The sequence below is a fragment of the Calypte anna genome, chromosome 8, assembly GCF_003957555.1.
Source record: "Calypte anna isolate BGI_N300 chromosome 8, bCalAnn1_v1.p, whole genome shotgun sequence".
Classification (NCBI taxonomy): domain Eukaryota; kingdom Metazoa; phylum Chordata; class Aves; order Apodiformes; family Trochilidae; genus Calypte; species Calypte anna.
The window spans coordinates 30,987,674-31,010,572 of NC_044254.1; the positions used below are offsets into that span (position 1 = coordinate 30,987,674).

At 37.8% G+C, this 22,899-nt stretch overlaps 1 protein-coding gene across 1 annotated transcript in view; it reads right to left on the minus strand.

Annotated features, from left to right (window-relative positions):
* The window catches only part of SLC44A5 (solute carrier family 44 member 5), a 57,630-nt gene that overhangs the window by 18,397 nt on the left and 16,334 nt on the right, over positions 1-22,899 (minus strand). The window contains exons 2-7 of the mRNA XM_030454942.1: positions 15,010-15,058; positions 9,190-9,263; positions 4,728-4,812; positions 3,832-3,916; positions 908-1,036; positions 79-139 (exon numbers count right to left, since the gene is read on the minus strand). Coding sequence (XP_030310802.1) covers positions 79-139; positions 908-1,036; positions 3,832-3,916; positions 4,728-4,812; positions 9,190-9,263; positions 15,010-15,058 — 483 coding nt within the window. The remainder of the gene's footprint in view (positions 1-78; positions 140-907; positions 1,037-3,831; positions 3,917-4,727; positions 4,813-9,189; positions 9,264-15,009; positions 15,059-22,899) is intronic.

A 22,899-nucleotide genomic window follows, 5' to 3' on the forward strand; every position in this document is an offset into this window, starting at 1 on the left:
ACTTTTCAGGCTGAAGCTGTGCTTTAATGTGAATGCTTCTAATTTGCTAAGATGTGTGTAAGAAGTAGATCCACTCACAAGGCCTGCTTGGAATGATCATCGAAGGACAATCTTCATCACGTAGGACTTGAGCAACAGACTGAAAAGAGTAAAAATAGGAATGCTGAATACATAGCAGAATAACTGTGTGTTTTCTGTTTGTCACCCAGTCTGAGAAATTGCCCAAAACTAGGCATTGTAGCCTCCTCCCCAGATTTGACTGTTGAAGCTGCAAGTTACACTCATGATATGAGAATCCAAACTGTTGCTGTGATTCGGGAAGATACTCTTCCTTCCTTTTCCAGTGACAAAAAGGAAAAGACCTGCTTACTAAGGAGCAGCATCTAAGCCAGAAGTGATTGGGGCAATTGTTCCTTGCTTCCCCTTTCCCTTTTCTCTTAAGACCAAGAATTTAACACAATTAATATAGCTGAATTACAAGGTGTTTTAAAGATAGGAGAAATAACATTGTATATTCGAGTGCAAAATTTATTACAGGAAGGGTAAGTCAATTTTCCTAGATAAATTAAGTCGCTAAGTAGCTTTAGATAATTCATGAGCCTTAAGAACAGGTTTGAGATACTCTGCTGTGAAGTACCTAAGTTTTAAAGCATACTGCTTGCCACACTACTGCAACTACATGGGGAGCTCCAGATATTCTCTTAAGCAAACAATAGCCATTTAAAGGGTGGGAGATCTGGTGTGCACACAAGGCCTACACTCCCAGTGAAATCACATAAATGGAAAAACGCCTTGTATGGTGAAATCAGAATAATTAAAAGCTTTGAAGTAGCTCAGTAAAATCATGCATATTACATATTGATTGGAGAAATGTATTCTGTCCCCTATGTACACACACACACCTTACCTTGCGAGGATTGTTAAAACCAGGCTTGCAGAACTGCCGGAAGTAATTCCACTGATCTGGTTTGTATCTGTAGGAAGCCTGAACATCAATGTAGGTGGCAAACCTGTCTGGGCACTTGGACACACAAAGCTGCAAGAAAAGAAGAAAAGAATTAGTAAAGATACACTGTAGGTAGAGAGGGGTAAGGAAAGTCAATGCAATTAAAAAGTAAGAAAAAGGCTACCTATTAAAGTGCACTGTTGTATGGATTTGCCTTCAGTAATGTTTACTGTAGTATTTAGAAAGGGACATGTTTTTCCTTTTGATTCCCTAAATAATACTTCTAAAATTGTTTGATAAAATACAGTTTCAAAGTCTCTCCGCATATCTGGCATATCAATCCACTTGATATATCTTCCTAGGTTCTACACATTCTGGTAGATATGTAAAGCTTTCAGTCCGTTAAAAAAAAGATTTGTTGGATCCACCTCTACTTTCATCAGTAGCAGTGTCTATGAGTGAGGTGGTGCAGTAGCTACTTTCACAGGTTATGCGTAATTTCTATCATGTATAAGAACTTTATTTTTAAAAGTCTCATACATTTAAAGTTGTTCCATCTTTCTATATTTCTACACAGTCTCTCCATACAAATACATCTCCGCAGATACAGTTCCAGTCAAGTTAAGGTTAAATCAATGTAAGGTGATTTATAACTGACCAATGATAAACCTCCCCCAGTTACATATCAAGGGCGTTGCATATGCTAGGAATGACATTTATACCACTCAAGGTACACCCATTAAAAACCTAATTTATGTGAGAAATCAGGTGAGGTCTGGGGCTTGATGCGTGCATCCACTCAGAAGTTATGATTTAGATTTACGTAAACGGAGAAGCAGCTGCCCCAATAAACAGACTCTGAAGGCTCTGCTGGTCACAGGAATCATGCTAGTGTACAACTGTTCTTACTCCTCACTGTTCCTAAATACTGTGTTTAAAGTCCATCTTTTTAGCAAGTTTCAGCTTTTTCTAGAAGGCTGTTCTCTTTTCCAAAGCTGTGCTACTCAAGCACCCAGATATCCAAGTACCAGAGAGACATTACACACAAAACTGTATTTCACATCCAGGGCATTCCACCACCTAAAGGAATCTGAGGAAAAGATCTTGTACTAATCCTTAGAGCACAGTAGATACTGCAAGAAGGTCTTTCTATCTGAGTACTACAGTTGTACAGACTATTCACAGGCCAAGGACCAAAGACACTTTTGACCTTCCTAGGTGTCCTGGGTTTGGCTGGGATAAAGCTAATTTTTCTTCTTGAAACCATGACACTGGGACAACAAGTGACCAACAAGTATATACTTTACTATAATCTCAGTTTCCCATCTAGGAAGCTGGTAGTGAAATGTCTATGGATCCAGTAAACTGTAATAACAGTTGCAAATCCAGTCTTACAAACAGAAGCTTTTCCCATGCCAGTACTTGAGGTTTTTTTCTCCCGCTATTTTATATAAATGGGATAGGAATTAAAGACCCTGTCTGCAGTTCAAAAGAGGAGATATCAAGCAAATATTTCTTCAGTATTTTCACGAGAGAGAGAGAACTAACCATCTGCATCAGCAAACAGCATTCAAAAACATTCTCCGTTTTGGAGATGTTATATGTTAAAAAATGAATAGAATAACTACTCTGCTCCCCCAAACTCTCCTCCAACAAGTATTTCACCTTACTTGATTCATTACCAGCTTGACTGCAGCACCACTCAAATCCCACACAATGACCTCAGTAGTTCTCAACAGGCTGCCCTGTCCCAGTAACAAAGTCTAAAGACTGTAGGGTAACAGTGTCAGTGTTTGCATGTAGACAGGTGGGGATTCCTGAAGTAAATCTGGTTTTGATAGAGGAATTATCCATTCCGACAGCAGCTGGTCAGTCCTAAGAGGGTTCTTGCTCTTACTTGCTGGAGATTTTCATCTCTTCAGCTGTGTCAAATAGCCCCTATGTCACACTAACTGATAAGCCAGAAACCATAGGGATCCTTGATAGGGATCAGGAGTAAGGGCAAGCTGGAATGGGAAACATTATAAATGACAGTCATCTGAATAAATAATTAACATTTGTAATCAGTACAATGGTTACCATGTAACAACTCTTATCCAAAATTAATACTGGACTTCACTAAATGTTGTCAAGATGCCCCAAGAACATACTCTGTCACCTGCAGCTTAATTACACAGTACAACTATTTTGGCAGCAAAGGTGGATCAGAGCAGTACTGCACGTAATTCCTCTGACCTGCTCCATGCCACAAGTTGTTGCCCTGTTATAAGATGAACTGAAGTAAGTGGTTGTGCAATTGTTCAACAAACCAGGACAGTAAATGTTCTCATGTGAAAAAGATCAGGAGTTCTGTGGCTGGGTTTATTTCACAGCTTCATGACAAGTTGCAGAAGAGCTAAGAGAGTACAAATTGTGGTAAAAGGCAAGAACAAGCTTTCTGGATCTTCACTTTTGAAAGTACTATAGGCTCTAACCACACTCAGGTACTCCAGTCACTGGGGACAGGCACATTTTCTTGAACGTGTCTAGCTTCCAAAATCCTGGACGACAATCAAAATTATTTTCTGCACTGACTACTACATGCATTAGATAGCTGCCTATGATGAATTCACAAGTAACAAATTAATGTATTTATCTATTCATTAATGTATTCAACAGATTTGTTTTTATCAATTCCTATCCAAAACACACAATCTTGTGCATTTCTACTTACTTGTCTGATGATCACAGGCTACACAGGCCATGTGCTACACAACATCTATAAAACAATCATATTATATTTTGAAGGATACTAACAATTTTTAAATCCAAACAATCTTATTTCTTGCTCTTAAGCACTGTGACTAAGAGACAGGGAAAATACTTTATCTCTGTATTTCACTCACCTGTGTTGTAGGGCACTGTAGGTTTATTAACACTATGGGACTGGCACATTTCAGAATGTTAAAGTAAAACAAAATGGTCTTGTTCCTATGGAAGTGGATATAAGATAATTAACATTGTAAATATGGGTGCTCATACACTCTGCCATTCAAAAATTCACATCATACATCAACATTGAAATTACATTATTGTGAATGGTCCTACTGCAAAAACAAGACAAAAAAAACCCAAAAAACCAGCAAATCCCAAGCAGACCCTGAATGTTTCATGCAACACCAGAAGTATTTGTTCGAAAGAATGCTAATTCTCAACAGTTTTTTTCCACGGCAAGGTTTTGAGCTGAAACAACCCTAGGCACTGTTACAGGTATCTGGAGTCCTGCCTCTAAGAAGTAAGGTTTGTAAAATCAACCTGCAAAAACATTGTTGTTCCTCAGCTTACACTCAACATACTGTGTAGCACACACGTAATTACTATCAGCAAATGCTAGACTATAAAAGCTCCTATTTTTTGTTGATCAGAAGGTGGCACCAAAATCAATCAAAACCTACAATGCTGTAGGACTACAGCAGAATTACTTGATGGGTTATTAACTATCTAAAGTTTAGCAGATAGAAACTCTGCAATCTAGTCACTTTCTATGCAACTGGTGAAGCAGTCTTTAAGTGGTATTGATACTTTATCAAAAATATTCTCTGAATTAGAAAAGCAATAGCATTATAGTAATAATTAAGTTCTGGCTTTGCACTGAACAACTAATCTGTTTCTGAACATTATTTGGAAAAAAAACAGTAAGAGCGTTGCTGTCTCTTCGACTTCCTACAAGAAGCCCTAGCAGAGAAATTTAAATCTCATAGTGCATGAGTAATAAAGGTATGTGAATGGATTTAGTACTCACTCATTGAGGGTATCTTTCTGACCACAGAACTGCCCGTAGCTGTCAGTTGGATAAATCACTTTCCTGGGATCTCCGTGCACCCAAGCTGCAAATACATACACATCTTTTAACATTTAGGACAAGTGTATACAATTAATAGTTGAAAGTGACCTACATGAAAATCTATTACCTCTAATATAGCACTTTAATCTTTGTTCATCACACCAAAGAGCACTGATTTGCATATTTCCTAACGCAGAACTAAAATATAAGCGAAACTATGACTATAAACCTGAAAACTAAGACATGGATGAATTAGTAAGAAAGCAAACCAGTTGACTTTTTACCTTCCGGGCACTATTAAAAGGGAAAACAAGAGATGCTAACTATGTAGACAAATTTGAGTGTTCACTGACAACCACAAAGGCATTGGAATTAATGGGACTACCTGGCTGTGTGACAGGAATACACAGGGTGTGACTAAATCTAATGCACCTCATTTGCACTAAGACTGGAAACAAACTCTCATTTTGTAAATGAAAACATTTCCTGACCTCATGCTTGGCAGACATCCTATTTTTCAGTTATTAGGTCTGCACTTGGCAGTTTACATATTATGTGTCCTGGTTTCACTGGGACAGAATCATAGAATCAATTTTTCTGTTCAGAAAAGCTAAAATTTTGAGAAGACTGCAGCAGCTACTAGGTGAGAACAAAGCAGATAAGGCAGCCAGCCATGCTCTGCAGGTTCCTACAGAGATCAAGGCCTATGGCTTTGTTTTTTACTGTTTTATTAAATCTGTTTCCATTTCAGACCAAGGGTATCCTCTCCTCCTGACTCCCCTTCTTGGTGGGGACGGGGTCACTGGTGGACAGAAGAGCTGAATAATGTTCTGCCCCCAAATGTAGCCTGAACAAAGATGTTATGATTGCACAAACCATAGTAGTGAATAAGTAGAGAGGTTTATATTGAACTTTTAAACTTATTTTCTCCATTTTGAAGCAGTGTTTCTCTTCCAAGCCACTTTCACCTGCATTAGGATTTCCCTTTGAGGATCAAGCACACACTGGATCACTATTAGTATGATTATTTCTAAGCTGCAGTGTGAAGACCTAACCAAGCTTCTGAACTGTTCTGACTACTAGTTGCTTATTTGACCCTAAAAAATGGAAATTTCATTTATTTTTAAGTTTCATCAGAAAGCAAGATATAATGCCAGAATATAATTCCATACCACTACCCTGAGCTGACACCCTATAATCAGGTTGCTAGAGAACTCTTAGAAAAGACCACTGATCTTCTTCCAAATATTACCCCGTGCTTGTATTATATGGAAAAGATTACAGGTAGTACCAAGATCTTAGTCCCAACCTTCCCCCTCTTGCACTATACACTGAATGTCAGGAGCCCACTTAGCATACACTTCAAGTTTTGATCTGTGCAAACCAACTTAAACTTTCTTCCCTATAATCACTCTGTTTTGTCTCAACTTTGTGACATCATATTTGTCATTTGTGAAACTGTCGTTTTCCTCAAGGTCACATTGGTAAGAATAATGGTGTTTAACAATAATGATATGTGCAGCAGAGACAGAATCTATGTAAGATCTCAGAGTCACAGACTGCAAATATATTGAAATGTTCAGGATTGATGCACAACACATCTTCAGTGACTTGCAAAGAGTTACAGGGAATCTGTAACAATGCCTTTCACCTAGAATGGTTTTAGGCTACCAAAATAAACCTGCTAGTTCTTTTTAACCTATCTTAGTTTTCCTGTGCTTTGGAGCTTGTAAACTAACCCACTTCTTGGTATCAAATGCTTTCTGAACATTCAGTCTAACCACATTTCACATTCACTCTAGTGCTCTGATGCTCAGAGAAAGCTGAAGGGCTTCACCAGTGTCATATATCATTTACTTTTTTATTTGTTAGCCCCCACTTAATTATTTTAGTGCTTTTCTCTCAGCAGTTTTCAAGTACCCCTAAATGGTAGTAATCATCCTGTATGCCTAAGGTTTTAGGCACGATTCTGATAAAACACTATTAAAACCAATCTGATTTAGCACCCTTTGTAAAATCCCATCATTGGGACCAAGTGCTGGGTGGATGAAGGAAGATGCCTCTCATCTGAATTCCAAAGGAAAAAAAAATTGAGTCTGATGTATAACACATATTTTGCATTTAATTAACTCTGCACCAGAAAGGGAAATTACCAAAAGAAGAGAAAATACACAGCTCCATTCATTGCCTGTGGCAGGTTAGCCTTTAAGAGTAATAAACAATCTTCTGTCACCTTTGCCGCAAACTAAGAGCAATGACAGTGAAAGAATCCATGGGATAAACTGGTTTCCTGGCCTGGTCAGTGAATAATAAGCACCTAATTCAACAGTTCTCAGTGAGTGAAGGCTGTTGTCAGAACTGGCCTGACACAGCAACACCATGTGTAGCACATTGTGCCACACTATTGGTGACTCAAACACTAAATGAGAAGGAATCCAGTCACATAAAATCCTATTCCAGCATGCTCTGATGTTCATAAAGCTACAGTGTGGGTGCTGGCACAAACATCTGGGCTAGAAAAGGAAATTAAAGAAAGCTGAGCCATATTACGCAGTTGACTCAGCCATCAGGGCAGCAATGTGACATCCTGTGACACCGGCGTAGCATTTTCGGGATGCCTGTAGTTCTGTCAGTCCTTTTATTGATATGGAGCCAACACATATGGACAGTATCAAAAATAGCTCTTGCTATCACTACATCTGTATCAGCTGTACTCTTTTTTTCTGTGCTCTATGGGTTATGTCAGTTGTAAAGGCTGGAAAGCTCCAGGTTAAGGAGAAAATATGAGTACAACAATGGCATCCACAACTGCAGATCTGTTTATACTATCTGTCTCATTCCCTCTACTGTGCATTTTTTAAGTCTTTCATATACCTATTTTGCTCCCCTTAAGGGTATATTTTTAATGCTTTTATGTATGGAGAAACTGACCTGTCTCACGGCTTTTAAACACAAGCAATTTACTAATGTACTGGAAAAGGTACATTAGTACCTTTCTGTACCAATTTACATGGTACAGAAATCCATCTTGGTAACACTGGTATTGTATAAGCATTGTATAGAGCAATGTATAAGCATTGTATAGAGCAATACAGCAAGAGTTAATCCTTTGAATTAATGTGTCCTTTGGAATGTGAGGCTCTTTCCCAAGGCAACTTATTTGCTGCCTTTTATGTGCACTTTTCTGAATTAAAATAATCTTAAAATAAGAGGCTAGCCATTTGTAAAGTGCTGCCCAGAGAGGCTCAGTGTCTCTTCAATAAATACAAAGGGTTAAGTCAGTTTGATGGGAAGTAACACTACACACAATACTAAATTAACACTATTAGTTCATCTGAAAAGTTAGAAGAATTATAAGAAAGTGAATTATACAGTAACTATTTCTATTCAGTGCAATTACTCAATAGCAGCCATCACTGAAGCAGAACTAAGAAAGGCTAGTAAGAAAAATCATTTTGTTTCATCTTTCAAAGAGAGTTTATTATCTTACTAAGACTACATTTCAGCCCCCATGAAACAAAAAATTTCTAACCCACTGTAACACAGACACACATATAGCTGAAGCCTATGTGAGCAATACATACAATTATAAGGGAAAAATTTGACTCATCTTCAGTCGTAGCAGTTGTGTGATGAGCCTGCATTAATTGCTTATTTTTCAAGCAAAATTAATCAGGGATGAAGAGCAGTAATCACACATACTCAAGAAATTGTGGAAAGATGCTTTTTTTGTTGTGTATGTTGTATTATGCCACAAGGCATAATTTATCAGTAACAATCAATTTATAACCTATTTTTTCTTGAAGTGATCTTCTTTGACTCTCATGTATTTTGTACAGGGCTGACCACTGGAACTGTACGTAAGCTGATGTCATCTTTTACTTAGGAATAAATAAGAGTGAAAAGAATATTTATATATTTATAATATCTTTATGTAAGGCGGGGCCAAAACAATCTTTTACAAGCAAATTGAAAGAGCTCAGATAAACATGCAGATACACAACAAACCACATGGCCTTTCACATACAAGCATTGATTTAATTCTCTCACATAAATAAAATACCTATTATTAATTAATATCCTGATGTGCAAACAACTTCAGATCTCACAATATATTAATTTCTCTTCCTTCTTACTGCTCACATATGCTATTCAGTTAATATCTTACATAACAAAGAACCTCTTAAAACCATAGTGTTTACCTCTAACTTTTTCTGCAAGGTAAAGGACAAATGAAAGTGAATTTTTTCCACCACAGGTACTTTAGAATAGCAAGATTATCACTTGAATACACTTAATTTTGAGGTTTTCATCAGTAAACACACGATTTTGAACTCTTCCTTAATTACAACAGACTCTGAATGTTTACTCCTTACTAACCTCTAGGCAAGGCATTGTTTATTGACCTGCATTTACTTACCTACAATTCCTAATGCAATGTAGCCCAGAATGACGATTATGAAGATCACACAGCAAATAACATCTGTACAGTGCCTAGGGACAGAAAGAAACGCTTTAAAAAGAAGGTGTTTAATATGACTGCTCACTGACACTGAGACATAGAATATTTTAACATGAATAAAATGTCTGTATCTGCATGTGGTAGAAGTCTTATTCACACAATCAGACTTGAGGACTAAGGCTTGGCTTTTGCAGCAAATAAATGTGTATGCCTTTTGCACTGTAGACAGAAATGAAAATACACGGAGGAACAGGTTAACTATTCTTAAAACAAATAACACTTTATAATATTGAATCTGTGAGATTACTTATGGTACAAGCTGTTACAGGACACTGGCCTCAGCATGCCCTTGAAGCTGGTATCAAATATTGCAAACACTTTGATAAAAGAGATTCAGCACAACTTACCTAGCATTATAAATAGCTTAAAAATGGAAAAACAACAGTTTAAGATGAGAAAACCCTATATGCAACTACCACTGATGCCTGTACAAAATTCTGGTTCAGCTGCTTGACTTCACTTAATGCAATCAAAATATGCTCTGTGGGGAGGATGAAAAAAAAAAACCAACAACCCAGCACATTGTGAAGATCTAGACCTTGTTTTACAGACAATCAATTAAAGAAAAGCACTCTCCATCCTGAAAACTGAGCCAACAACCAACCTGCAAGTATTCAATTAAATTACTGTCTTCTGCTTACTGATGTGCATATTAAGGCAGAGGAGTGGAGATGTGGACCACCAGACTAATTTTTCTCCAGTGTCTGCCCTTGATCAGAGCAGTTCCAGGAGTGTAATTAACATGAAGCATGACACTCCCAAGCAGGCAGAAGGTCACTATGCACTTGTGGAGACCATTGACTCTGAGGGCTCTGACCAGGGTAAGCAGCTCTCTCCTTCATGAGCCCTTGTTTCTAAAGATGTGCAGAAGCAGAATTACTTCTCAAAGAGCTCTGTGGGCCTTGCTGGTTAATAAACCAGCTAATTGTGTCACCAGGATTTAATTAACAAAGCAGCAAATTACTCATAAGAGGGTATACTGTGTAGAGGCTCCTTATCAGAAGGATTTCAGCTGCTGCTATTATTTACCATGTCCAGCTTATCAGACACAGTTTCTGTGAAAAGAGTTGTATAAAGTACAGGGGTGTGAACTCATAACCACCCCATCTGGGCAGGGCTTGTGTCCACAGTCAGTCAGTGCTGCACCGGGCTGTCCCCACAGCTGCACCAACAAACTGCTGCTGTGCTGACCCAATCCAAGCCCTGTTCTGCTTTTCCATGACAGAGGAGTGTGCAACAAGCACCCCAGGAAAGCTCAAGTGTGGTTCAAGTTAAAAGTAAAGGACTATCTTATGAAATTATCAATGTCCATCTCTGCTTGCAAGTCCATGCAAGTGGATGCGAGCTGAATCTCACCAGTAAAAGAAATCTTAGAAGCCAAACTCCAGCTGAAGCACGTTTTTAGCATTTAGAATTCTTTCCATTTTCTAATCAATCTTTCCACTTATAGAAGACCACTGTCTTCTTTCAAGGAGATAATAATGGAAGATCTTTTAAACAGATGGAGAATTTGAACAGTGTTTAGAGGTGCATAAATGGAATGAAAAATCATGTACCTTTCTCCAGAGTGACACAGTTCACACTGCAATAAATTTTAGCAAGGCCAAGGTGGTACAGGACACAAGGTCAATATGACAGTAATCTAAGAAAGGACAACTGCTTCAAGTAGAAGCAGAGATGCTAAAACATTATTGCTCATATTCCCAGCCTCTGTTCAGAAGCAGCTCTGACACTGCTCAAGTCTGGGTCTCTCCCTGTCAGAGCTGTTTTTAAGAGGTACAGTCACTAATTCAAGATGTCTCAGGAGACATATAGTGTCATAAATACTTTAACTACAACTCCTATAGTCTAAAAAAACCTTTTCCAGTCCAATTGTCACTGGTCTCATTTTAGGAAGCCTAAATGCAATTAAAGGCCACACTCATTTGTGCCAAAGCTTCCTTTTGAAGTTTTGCAGGTACCCATGAACATTTTACCAGGATTTTCTGTTCTGTATAATACACAAACTTCTGTGCAGTACCTAGTAATCTCACTGTTGCCAAGAATTACTGTTATATAAATATTTTAAAAATATACAGTAAGTACATAAATCTTCTTTTGAGTGGCTTCAGAAAACATTGAAACAGCTCACATGGACTAATACTTAATTCAAAGTAAGTGCTTATTTTACGTGATACTATGGGTGAAACCTTGGATCCATTTAACACTATTGTTATCTCAAGCAGGTGACCTTCAGTGAGATCAGATTACCTCATAAATACAATGCTCCAGAGAAGAGGAAAAAAAATGTAAAACTTAAATGGGTAAATTAAATTTGTAATGATACAAGGTTACATACTGTAAAGATTCTGGGAGCTTTCAAAGTTGCAGGAACTGGAAGAATTGGAATTGACTCTCCCTAAATAGTAGATACTGGAAGCCCATATTTATTACTGAAATCTAATCACAAATAATTCAGTCATGCTCCAACCCAAAACAGATTTGATACTAATTTTTTCAAACTAAGAAAGCAATCTGCTATTGCAAATCTATTTTTTCAGTTTGTTTCAGGCTAATGAAGCAGAGAAAATCACTCAGGAGACTGAACTGTTAAACTGAACCCTACAGAAGGTGGATTAATGAAACTATCATACGAGAATGGGAACCAAGAATGCTGCTTATTATACAGACTCTATAATCTTCCTTACAGATAGTGCTACCATACTTTTATATAATGATTATGTGTAACCATTCAAAGATTAATGAGAAAAAAGCACTTTATATTTCCTAAAGATTATGAAAACACTAAAAATGCTTCTGTTCACAGTATTGAAAATGTTGATGGGTTTTTGTACTTTTTAGATAACCAAGTTCAAAACACATCAGGTCTATGTATTTAAACACAGAGTTTCCATGGTGATAAAACTGCTGATAAAATCAACAGATTCACCACTTTCAGGTGACGTAATAAAGACCTTCATTTGGTTAAGTGCACAGTTCAGGCTCCCACATCACCATTTAATGCTTGCTGCTGTCATTTTTCTTAATTTATGGAGTCTGATTTGCTTTCTACCATCTCTTACAAACATACTGTCTCCTTGGCCTCTCTTGCTGCGTTACATGTGGCAGTGCATGCAAACAGTACTTTGTGTATGTGTAACAGCATCCCAGCAAATATATTAATGCAAAAATAAAATCACTGACGCTCAGTATTAGTACATAAAAGCCATTTTTGCACTGACAGTTCATGCATTTAATCGTTAATGGCTGTCTAGAAACTCCCTCTGCTTGGCAGCTTCATGCCTAATCTGTCACAAGTGTGATTTTGCTCACAATGCTGCACTAGCAAGAAGCTAAGATGTTTGTCAGTTAAACAGAACAAGCATCTACAAATAGTCCTGAGCCCAGCACTCCAACCACAGAGCAAAATGAGGCTCAAGACATTCACAGTGTGAGTTTCAGGTTTCCCCTTTCACCTCTGCTGACACATTAAGGTCACTGCTACTGTCCTCATTTCTGAGTCCCTCCTCCCTGCCTGTCTAACAGCTTGCATTTTGAGACATCCTTAAGTCATCTTGAGCTAGGGCAATGTCATCCCATGCCAAACAATGCCAAAAATAGCTCTGAAGACCCCTTTCTTCATTGGGCTGAACTGAGATCACACAGTGGCACTGAAGGCATCATCCTGCACAGCTGAATAAAAATGCAGGGCATCTATAAACCAAAAGCTTGCAGAGAAAAGTTCCTTTCAAAATCTGCCATGAACTGCCACTTCTACTCCGGAGGCCAAAAGTGCACAGAGATAGTATTCATACAAGTTTTCACCACAAGCTGTTTTACATTTACTTAAATTTGTCATTTTCTTAATGAGAATGACTGATCCACACTGACCTGCACGGTTTTGCTGACAAGACGTCTTGAGCTACAGGCCACATGCTTAAGGAAATACTGTTTAGTTCTGGAAAACTCAAATTTCAGTATCTGCAAATAAGCAACATCTGTAGACACTGCATGCCCCAAACCAGAAATATGGAAAAAAAACTGATGTGTCTCACATGACAAATTTGCCTGAAGTCCAGTAGGAGTCCATTTCAGTGCCAATGGGAGGGACAGACGGATGGACAGATAGACAGACTTAGGGCTGTGACACTAGACAAGTGTTCGTATGTCCAGAAACTGAGAGGTACCCAACTTACACAGCTCCTAAGACTGAACCTCTGGGGGCAGGGAAAGATGTCTTGGAGGAAATTTCTGCCCTTGAGGAATCAGAGATAGCTTAGAGTTAAAGTACAATGTGCTAGATTTTTTCTCAAATTAATTCAGTTAAACTGACCATCCGATGTGTTGTGAGGAAGGTATACACCTCCAGCTCAGAGTGGCAGGGAAAACCAGGAGTTCCTGTTTTCCCCTGGAAAGTTGGCTCCCGAAGCCCCTGCTACAGCATGAAAAACTGCAGAGCTACTGCTTCAACCTGTAAGCTTACTCACTTGGTGGATACAATGTATAAAATTTTACAAGTATATTTTGATAGTAAAGCACACAGATGAACACTTAATAATATCCCTAAATCACTAATATCACTTAAATTCATTTCTATATATAGTGCAAAGTCTCACTGGCAGTATCATAAAGATACTTTTCAAATTAGGATCAACTCTCTAAACAAGTATCTCCATTTGTTTCTAAAATCATTAGCTTTCAGAAAGGAAGCAAAGAAATATATGTCATACAGACAAAAACGGTGTGTGTTCAAGTGAGATTAGCACAAGGCTGCAGTGTTCTCCTCTGCCCTAAGTTTTTCCACTGAGAAAGATAACATTGATAAAAAACTTGTGGTTCTCTAATTTATTCTTCTCACTAAAGATACTAAATGCTGGTTTAGAACTAGCATTATAACAAGACTGTTCTGGCAGGAGGCTTTTTAACAACAAAGTATGTTTCAGAACTACCTTCATGTTAGACACAATGCCTATTTCCACTATACACATTGCCTTACTGAACACCCCTTCTATTCACCAGTGTTCAACACTTGAACCACTGGCAACAGCTCTCTTGTGGAAAAAAAAAAAAATAAAAAAATAATAATTTCAGCTAACTAAATCTCCTTGCAAAACATCCACCTGACAACAACTGTAATCCATGGAGTAACCCATTCTTTAATGGACATTATTATATCACTAGTAAGATTTTGCTTAACTGGTTTTCAGCCTTTTAGTGGCTTGGAGGATAGCTTGGTGCTCAACAACTTCAAAAACATCATTTCTGCTCTACAGCACCTCAAAATGCATCAGCTTCAGCAGTCATGATGATGGGATGTGACCGTTTTCATCTCTCTGCACCTTTCAGTGCAGATATGTACAATTTGCAGCCTATGTCCCTAGAAACCTATCCTCTGTATTTTTCAAATATGGAAACAATTTCTTCCCCTGATCAATGAAAACTGAGAAAACTGACAATGAAATCATAGAAAACCAGCTTCCAACTGAAGGACAGAATGTCCCATGCTGCATGAAAACAGAGTGCACCTCAAATGGTCCTACTTATATCAGCACAAGATAAGATACAAGGTACTAGACAATATGAGGCATACAGAATTAGCACTCAAACTGAAAGAACTTAAGAGCATACAGTTAATATTCCCCAGTAATCATACATCCTTGAGGGTGGTAAGGATTGTGTTCTGGATTTAGAAGAATTACAAAACCAAAAGTATTAAAAAGAATGGGTTAAGATATTTACCTGTTATGAATAGGTCCTCTGAACTTTGGGTCAAATTTCCTTGGTTCACCTGCATTTAAAACAAAACAATATAAAAATATGTCCTTATTTTTAAAAAAAATATCTATAGAGAGGGGGGTGTTAACAGTCTTTGAAGAACATATAATCTATTACTGTTAAAATAATTTCATGCGTTTCACCAGTAATTCACATTTCAACTACCTACTTTTTGTAGATGAGATCAAAGTTTATTTCCTTCTAGTTTAAAAACTTTGTAGGTCTCATATTTACCATACAGAGTACATAGGGATCTCCTTTTCTGAACACACTGGTGTTAAAAGGTGCTACTAGCCTAAGATTTCCTGCACCCACAGAAAAAAATACTTAGTTTTTTCAATGAGAGAATAATTCAGCAACATCTAAAAAGCAGAATTTACTTATTACCTAAAGCCAAACTTGATTCTTGGTTTGTATCTGAACAACCTTACCAGAATACACACAGACCAGTACAATAAACACAGCAGACAATAAAATTCAGTTTGCCCTTCATCTGAGGTATTCAGGTCCACCTTACCAAGCTCCCAGAAAAAATACATTTTAACAGAGAAGAAACTGGGAAAGCTAAGAGTTTGGAAGAGCAGTGTGACAGCAATCTGGGAAGTGGAAGAGGTAAGTTACACTGTCACACAGGTAAAACAGGAACCTACCATGGTCCAGAAAGCAAGGGTACTCTACCAATACCTAATGCTGAGCTAACCCCTGTATTTTGAAGAAGGGTTTTGTACAGCAATTTCTGCAAAATAAGTATTTCTGCAAATTACTGCAGTGCAGCAAACTTCTTCCAAGACTGCTCCTAACCATTAGCAGCCAGGGTGCTTATGGCAGCACTGTGCAGTGCAACACTGCTCTGTTACTTGGCTCTTGATACAAATCCATTACAGAACATGGCAGTTAACATAGGAAAGGTAGCTATATCCTAAGTTAAAAACACACTAAAACTCACTGACAGAAGTCTGTAGTCTTTACCAAAACATACAGCAGAGTACCTTCAAACAAAAAACAGAAAACATTGTTTGATTTATTCTCATTTTTCAAAATTGGATATTAAATTCTCTACTTAATTATTTCCATTTTTTTTTTAATGGAGAAGATTCTTCTGGAGTGAGGTGGGATTTACATAGCTCCTGCTAAAAGCCAACCACAATCTTAGGTATAAAAGTCCAACTGAGAAAGCTAATTCCAAGCTTCAGGAGTTTGGTAGGCATAAGGCAGAAAGCAGTGGTGTGGCATAACAACAGTAATTTTATTGCTAGGATTAAAAACTGAGATGACAGTCCCTCTTTGCAGAGGAGATCTATTTCACAGGCTGCTTTATAACAGGAAACCTATGTACACTGAATTCCAATATCATTACAAGAAATACTTCACAAGATATTTCCTTTAGCAGTTCTGTCTCCAAACAGTATATTCATTTAATTGTTGTACTTTATCACTGTAAAAATTTTAAAAAGCAAATCTAAACTACTTACCTAAAATAAAAACTGTGTGTGTACGTGTATATATATATCTATATATATATATAAATTACCTTTAATCTGCAATTTAAATAAATGTGCAAATGTCATGCTGGAAAAATATTAGGATATTACTAATAACTGAAGAAATTCTTGAAAAACATTTGGGACTAGATCCAAGCCCACCAAAGTCAACTGAAATAACACAGTTACAATAAATGAGATTTCATTCAGCTGCTTGTGAATTGTCATAAGAAAGCAGGTAAATTACCATATTTTCCATAATAGTTTTCTGTATCTCTATCCATGTCGCTGTACCTGGATCACTTTACCAAGTTGCCTGAGTGAGATACTGTGGACTAACTGTGCTACTAGCACACTTTGTCCAGCAAGCACAGACACACAAAAATACTATTTAAACATATTTTAAAATAAAGCTGAGTGTTACAGACTTCTCCAATTAGAATGGAAGTTCTCAAGGCAGGCAGGCCTTTCTGTGAATAGAAAGCTATCACTGCGTGGCTTGCTCACTTACTCCACCCCAGCCTCTACCAGGCTCTACCAGCTTGCATTAAGATACAACAGATTAGCAGAAAGGGAAAAGTCAGCACCTGTAAAATCATTTTATGGAAGTCAATACAATTAAAAGAAAAAATTACAGTTTGCTGACTGAGAATAAGGTACCACACTGCTAATAATTACCATAAAGACCAAATCTACCTTCCTTTTTTACACGTGACTAGCTCCCACAATGTACAAGTCATGCAAGTAGGAAAAAGAAGATTGACATGGTGAAGGCAAAAATGTAAACTGCTGTATATCTAATTTTTATCCTTGTCAAGTGGAACACTTTCCTGCAGAAGTAGGCATAATTTACTGAATTATTTTCTTAATAAAAAGTACATTGCATAGCACAAAACACAGAATATTTAGTGCTAGAAATTTTTAGCATTTAACTTTAGATACTGCAATGCCTACCTAGTGAAAGGGAGTACCATGCATTATAGGTAATCTGAAACCAAAAGCCTGAAGGTATATAGAAAAAAAATGTGACCTCTCCTTTTAGTCACAAAGAAACAGAATCCCCATGTAGTGATCCTGACCAGTATGAAATTTCCATTCTCTGTGGAAAATGATTAAAACAACAATTGTAGAATTCAGTAATGAGAAACACATACACTTGGATATGCATTCCTACAATTATATTACAAGACAGGACTGAACTACATGTGGGGGGAAAAAAAAATAAAAATAACATTTTAATTCAACTCTGTGACTATGTAGTACACAATGACAATGAAGAATGACCTCATACTGTAGTTCCCACTTACCCTGTGATACAAAGTCACAGCCCATTCTGCTATACAGAACTGGTAATGTTCTAATTTTTACCAAATTAGATATTCAGTACAACCACTATCAGTAAACTAAGCTAAAAATAACACAGAGAGAATGTAGGTTGATCTTTCATAAAATACTAATCACTGCATGAACTCTCATACCTAACTCTCAAAACTTTTTGCTATCCTTAGGCAAATTAAAAAAAATAAAAGAGAGAAGCCAAGTGACTGATTCCACATTGTGCTCCTGCTCAAGTTCACACCTCTGTTAAAGCTGATTCAGTAAATCTCAGTATAGTACAGCAACAGAAGGCCCTGAACAGTGTTAAACACAGATGTACACTGACAGCATTTGGCCAGCACTACACTACCCCATTCTAATAAAATTGTTTCTTACTTTTGGAACTATGAGTTTATTCAGGTTTCTTCCTTTGTGTTTGGTCAACAATTATAAGTGCCTGTGGCTAGGTGTGGTTTAAGAGAACTGTGTTTTTATTAAAGGTGTTGGAGCTATACATGTTTGTGTGGCTTCCCTCTACTGGAGTAAATATGTATGTTCAAGTAATGTATTCCTGTAATAAGCCTCAGCAATAGCAAAGCCTCTTTTCAGGCAAGTGCACCCAATCTGTTACACAATCTGCTAATTCAGTGCTCAAAGACACAAGTACACACACCAGCAAATGAGACTGGTGGTGCTCGGGTTTAGTAGGACTGAATGAGATTCATCCAGTTGATGTCTCTCTAAAAAATAATGTCAAGATTTGGATGCACCCACCCTTCTCTTCTGAGTAGGGCAAGGAGAAAACAAAATAACACAAGTTCTCCCACAATTCACCTGTCCCCTTCAGAAGCAGCAACTTCTTGAACATGTACAAAAGCCTAATCTTTGTAACATTTACAATCCACTTTTGCAAAGAGTCCAAATAAATATTTGAGATGCACTCCTGTTTAGTAGAGTTACATTTAATTTTACTGTAGGACACATGTAGAAGCAGTCTATATTTATTGAAAAGGTTGATGTTAGTATAAAAAGTGCTCTTTCAATAGGTCTTGTATGTGGTTCACAGGCATACGTCTGGGGATTTTTCCACCTTGAAAGATTCAGGTATAAATGAATAATTTTTCCTTCTGTTAAAAGTTTTAACCCAAAATTTCTCGTTATATTATTACACAGAATTTAGGAGGTTTTTTCAAGATGACAAAAGTACTCTTTTCATTCATGGTACTAGATACTACCAAAATGGAAGGCTTCAAAAAGATCTAACAGAACTCAAACTGATGGCTTGTGTTGCAATGTAATAGTAATGCAAGAAGAAAGAATTTATTAAAATTTAGAATTTAGTAAAAAAACATTTGCTCTATCATATGACAATCACCCAGATTACGAAGTAAAACATCTTGCAAGAGGTTTTTAATCAACTCAAGAAATGGAAACTGCAGTAACAAATAGCAAGCAGAGCTGGCAGATTTTCAGTACTGTACATTGCAAATCTTCCAATAAGCTAGACACCCAAGGGTGGCATATACTTGCTACTGCATTAGACTAGTGTGAATTCATTCCCCCTATGAACTTTCAGAAAGATTAACACATGGGGAAAAAAAGGGGTTCAACATCAGAACAAATTACTCCAGTTGAAATGCTGTCTTCTACATTCTTTAGCCACTCCCACACAGTTCTTCCCATTCACTTCCATGTTCACACCTTCCTTTTCTCCTGTAGTTTTCCATCACCTTTCTACTTCGTACCCTTTTTTTCTGGAAAGGCAAGAGTCTATGCAACATGAGATTTGGAACTGCATTGTGATCACTAGCTGACCACCATGGCTTGTCTATGGACAGCCACCCCACAGAATGTTCAGGACACCAACTGGAGAGGCAATGGTCATGCAGGGCACACTCACAAACTTGGCAAAGGGCTGAAACCTAAATGATATTTGAATCCAGCACTGCTTTTATACCACTGATAATGGCTTGGCATTTGCAAAACACTGAGGGGTGAAGAAGGAAGAGGAGGTAGCAGAGGAGACAAATGGGTCACCTCTTCATATACATGTTCTTTGCTTTACACAACTGCAGGGCCACAAATCGTCACACCCAAGTCACAGTTCTCCCTTCACATTCAGCACGAGATTCAAAAATTAGTGTCACTGACTACCATGAGGTGCTGAGGGCATCCAGCACTGCTCATAAACCAAGCACATCACCTCCACAAGTCTTACTAAAGGACACAGACAGGGAAGAAACACAAGACAGTGAAAAACAAGGGTTTAAGGAGGTTTCAAAAAGACAAAGTACAATGTACTTCTGTGTCAGTTTTACCCATCATACAGACTCCTTTGCTTCCCAATCAGTCCAGGCCATGTGCCTGGTACATGCATATGTATGTACCACAAAGAGAATTGACTGGGAATCCTGAGGTCAGCAACAGTCCAATGGAGAAGGCTGACCTTTTTTTTTTCCACCATGAGAAGAACACAAAGCACTAAATTAGGCTCCAGTAATCCCAAACTTTAAAATTAGTTATTGCACTATCCTAATCAGCCATGTATCTGAAACTTGATGCTCTCCATGTCCTAGCCACAAGACCAATTGAATGACAACACATCACACATCCAGATGACTATCACTTCATCCAAGAACTGTGCAGTGTTTTTTCCTGAGGTGGTGGCTGTGCAATTAACATGTTGTCCGTGTTCCCCTAAGGTTAGAAAAAGCATCAGAACTTGTTTGATCAATATGATATGATCCATTTTCAAAGGTCTGTACCATACATTCTTCTGATGCTAGAGAGAACATAGGCTATTAGGTAGATTTTGAAATACACCAGTTGTCAGTTACTCATAGAAAGGGGATTAAAAACATATACAGTTAATATACTACAATTTAATTGCAATGCACTACAATTAGACTGCAATTCTGACATGCAATCAGGAACACAAATAGCTAGAGGAAGCTTAACATTTCTCTACTAAATTTCCAACAATAAGTTTGGATCACTTATGAAGCTTCATTATGGCTTGCACTTCAATGTACTTCTGATCTGTTCCCCCAGAGTCTTTAGGGATTAAATAGTGTCTGCTCTTCTGTTTCCCAGACTCGCATTTCTTAATCTTCTTCTGGGATTATTGCAGTCTTGAGTCCCATGGTATTTTTAAGCAAAGACACAGCTACCACAACATTGGAACTAGATGATCTTTTAAGCTCCCTTCCAACCCAAACCATTCTATAATTCTGAAATATAGCAGCATCTGCAGAAACAATACTCTGCAACTTTAAATATTCTGTGATTCTAGGAGACATTTTGTCAAAGTGACATTGGGCCCAGAAGACTGAGTGAACTCTAGAGGAAAGCAAACTGGTATCATACAGTTATGGTTGATCTGTTTTGTTAAGTATCTCCTTTTCCCAACATTTTTAGTAGTTAATCCAGATAAGAAGAGTGCTTGGTTTTGAGACAAACTCTGATGCTTTGGAAAAAAAGCATCTGAAACACAGTCTTTCATGGTGCTTTAACTGGGAAAAGTCATGTTTTAAAATGACCAGATGCCTCCAACCACCCAGGATCAGAAAATGCCAGATGTTTCCATTTCTAGGCTGCTTTATTCCAGTTATCTAGAAGAAAAGGAGCTACCCAATTATTTTTTTTCTCCTGGATGAGACGCTAGCCCCAAATTCTTTATACCACTACATATCATTGCAACCGTTTCTAGTATATCTTATGCTGTAACATGCTGCATGCATACCATCTGAGACATTTTCAATACACCATTAAAATAACATTAAAATAACACTTTCACAAACTTACCATCATTATCTATCAACATTTAACATTAATAATTAAACCACTGCACTGTTTCTACTGGGAAAGGAAGTACAATTATACACATTTTTCAGATATAAAAATGTCAAGTGAAGGAAAGAAAAGCTGGATTATCCTGGACTTTGTGGACATCTTCTATGAGCCGCTATTTTATGCACACAAATGCATTCAATAACCTCACAAACAAGGAGACAGTCAGACCCACAACTTTCTGAATAAAACAGTGTTTTTAATTCACAAAAGGCATCTTTAAACTGCAGTAATCAGAGCCCTAACAGCAATGCCTAGTTTTGAACACCTCTCCCCTGTATACCAGGCCTTTCCTAACATTTGCTGGTTTAAACTAAGAATGGACAATTATAGCCTGGCTTTTCTTAGCTGAATTTATCTAGTGAGCTACCATTCCCTGTGAAAATTACATTTAAAATCCCAATGTAATGTGTTGTTAAGCTGTTCAACATAAAATGTACATAGCTAGCATGTGTCTTGCGGTATACCATAATTCCATCTGTAACAAATATTTAATTTTTCAGTCAGATCTACTTATTCAGTCCTAAGTAGACAGAATGGCAAAGCAAGGGTTCATCTTTTTTTTTTTTCCTTTCTTTGAAACATTGAAAAATGCAGCTTGCATATTGAAAACAGCATTTTAGGCATCCAAATTTTTAAGGTAATTACCTCCGTTTTATCTCTCTTTTTTTAGCTCTTCATGTCTTGGCAAGCAGGTTCCTGGTGTGTAGCACCTGCTCCGGTGCAGTGTACCTGTGCTACTTCTCCACTCCCACTCTGGCAAGGGGCGGGCTGAGCACCTCCGGCAGCCGCCAAGGTCAGTCCTACAGCCAGGGCCCCGCTTTGGGAAGAACTATATTCCTGCAGGAAAATAACCTTCCAGTTTACCAGACAATGACAGAAGCCACCACTACTACTAGAAACTACGTGGGCCTGATACTGAAATCAAAGGGAAGGCATAAAACAAGCAAGGTAACCTTCAGCTCTAGAACAAGTTGTCATTTATTGTTAAGGGGAAAGTAGGCTATTAATACTCCTCAAAATACATTTTTAGGACTAATAAAATTTATTCCACTAACTATTTAGCACCCCAGTGCACTCTGACCTTTGGTAATGGCTAAATTTCTGTGAGGTGGAGGCCTCGCCTGTGCTGGTCACCACCGCCCTACTCCGAGGCTGCTTGCCCAGGCCTGGCCCTCACCACAGCCTTCCCGCCACCTTCCCACCC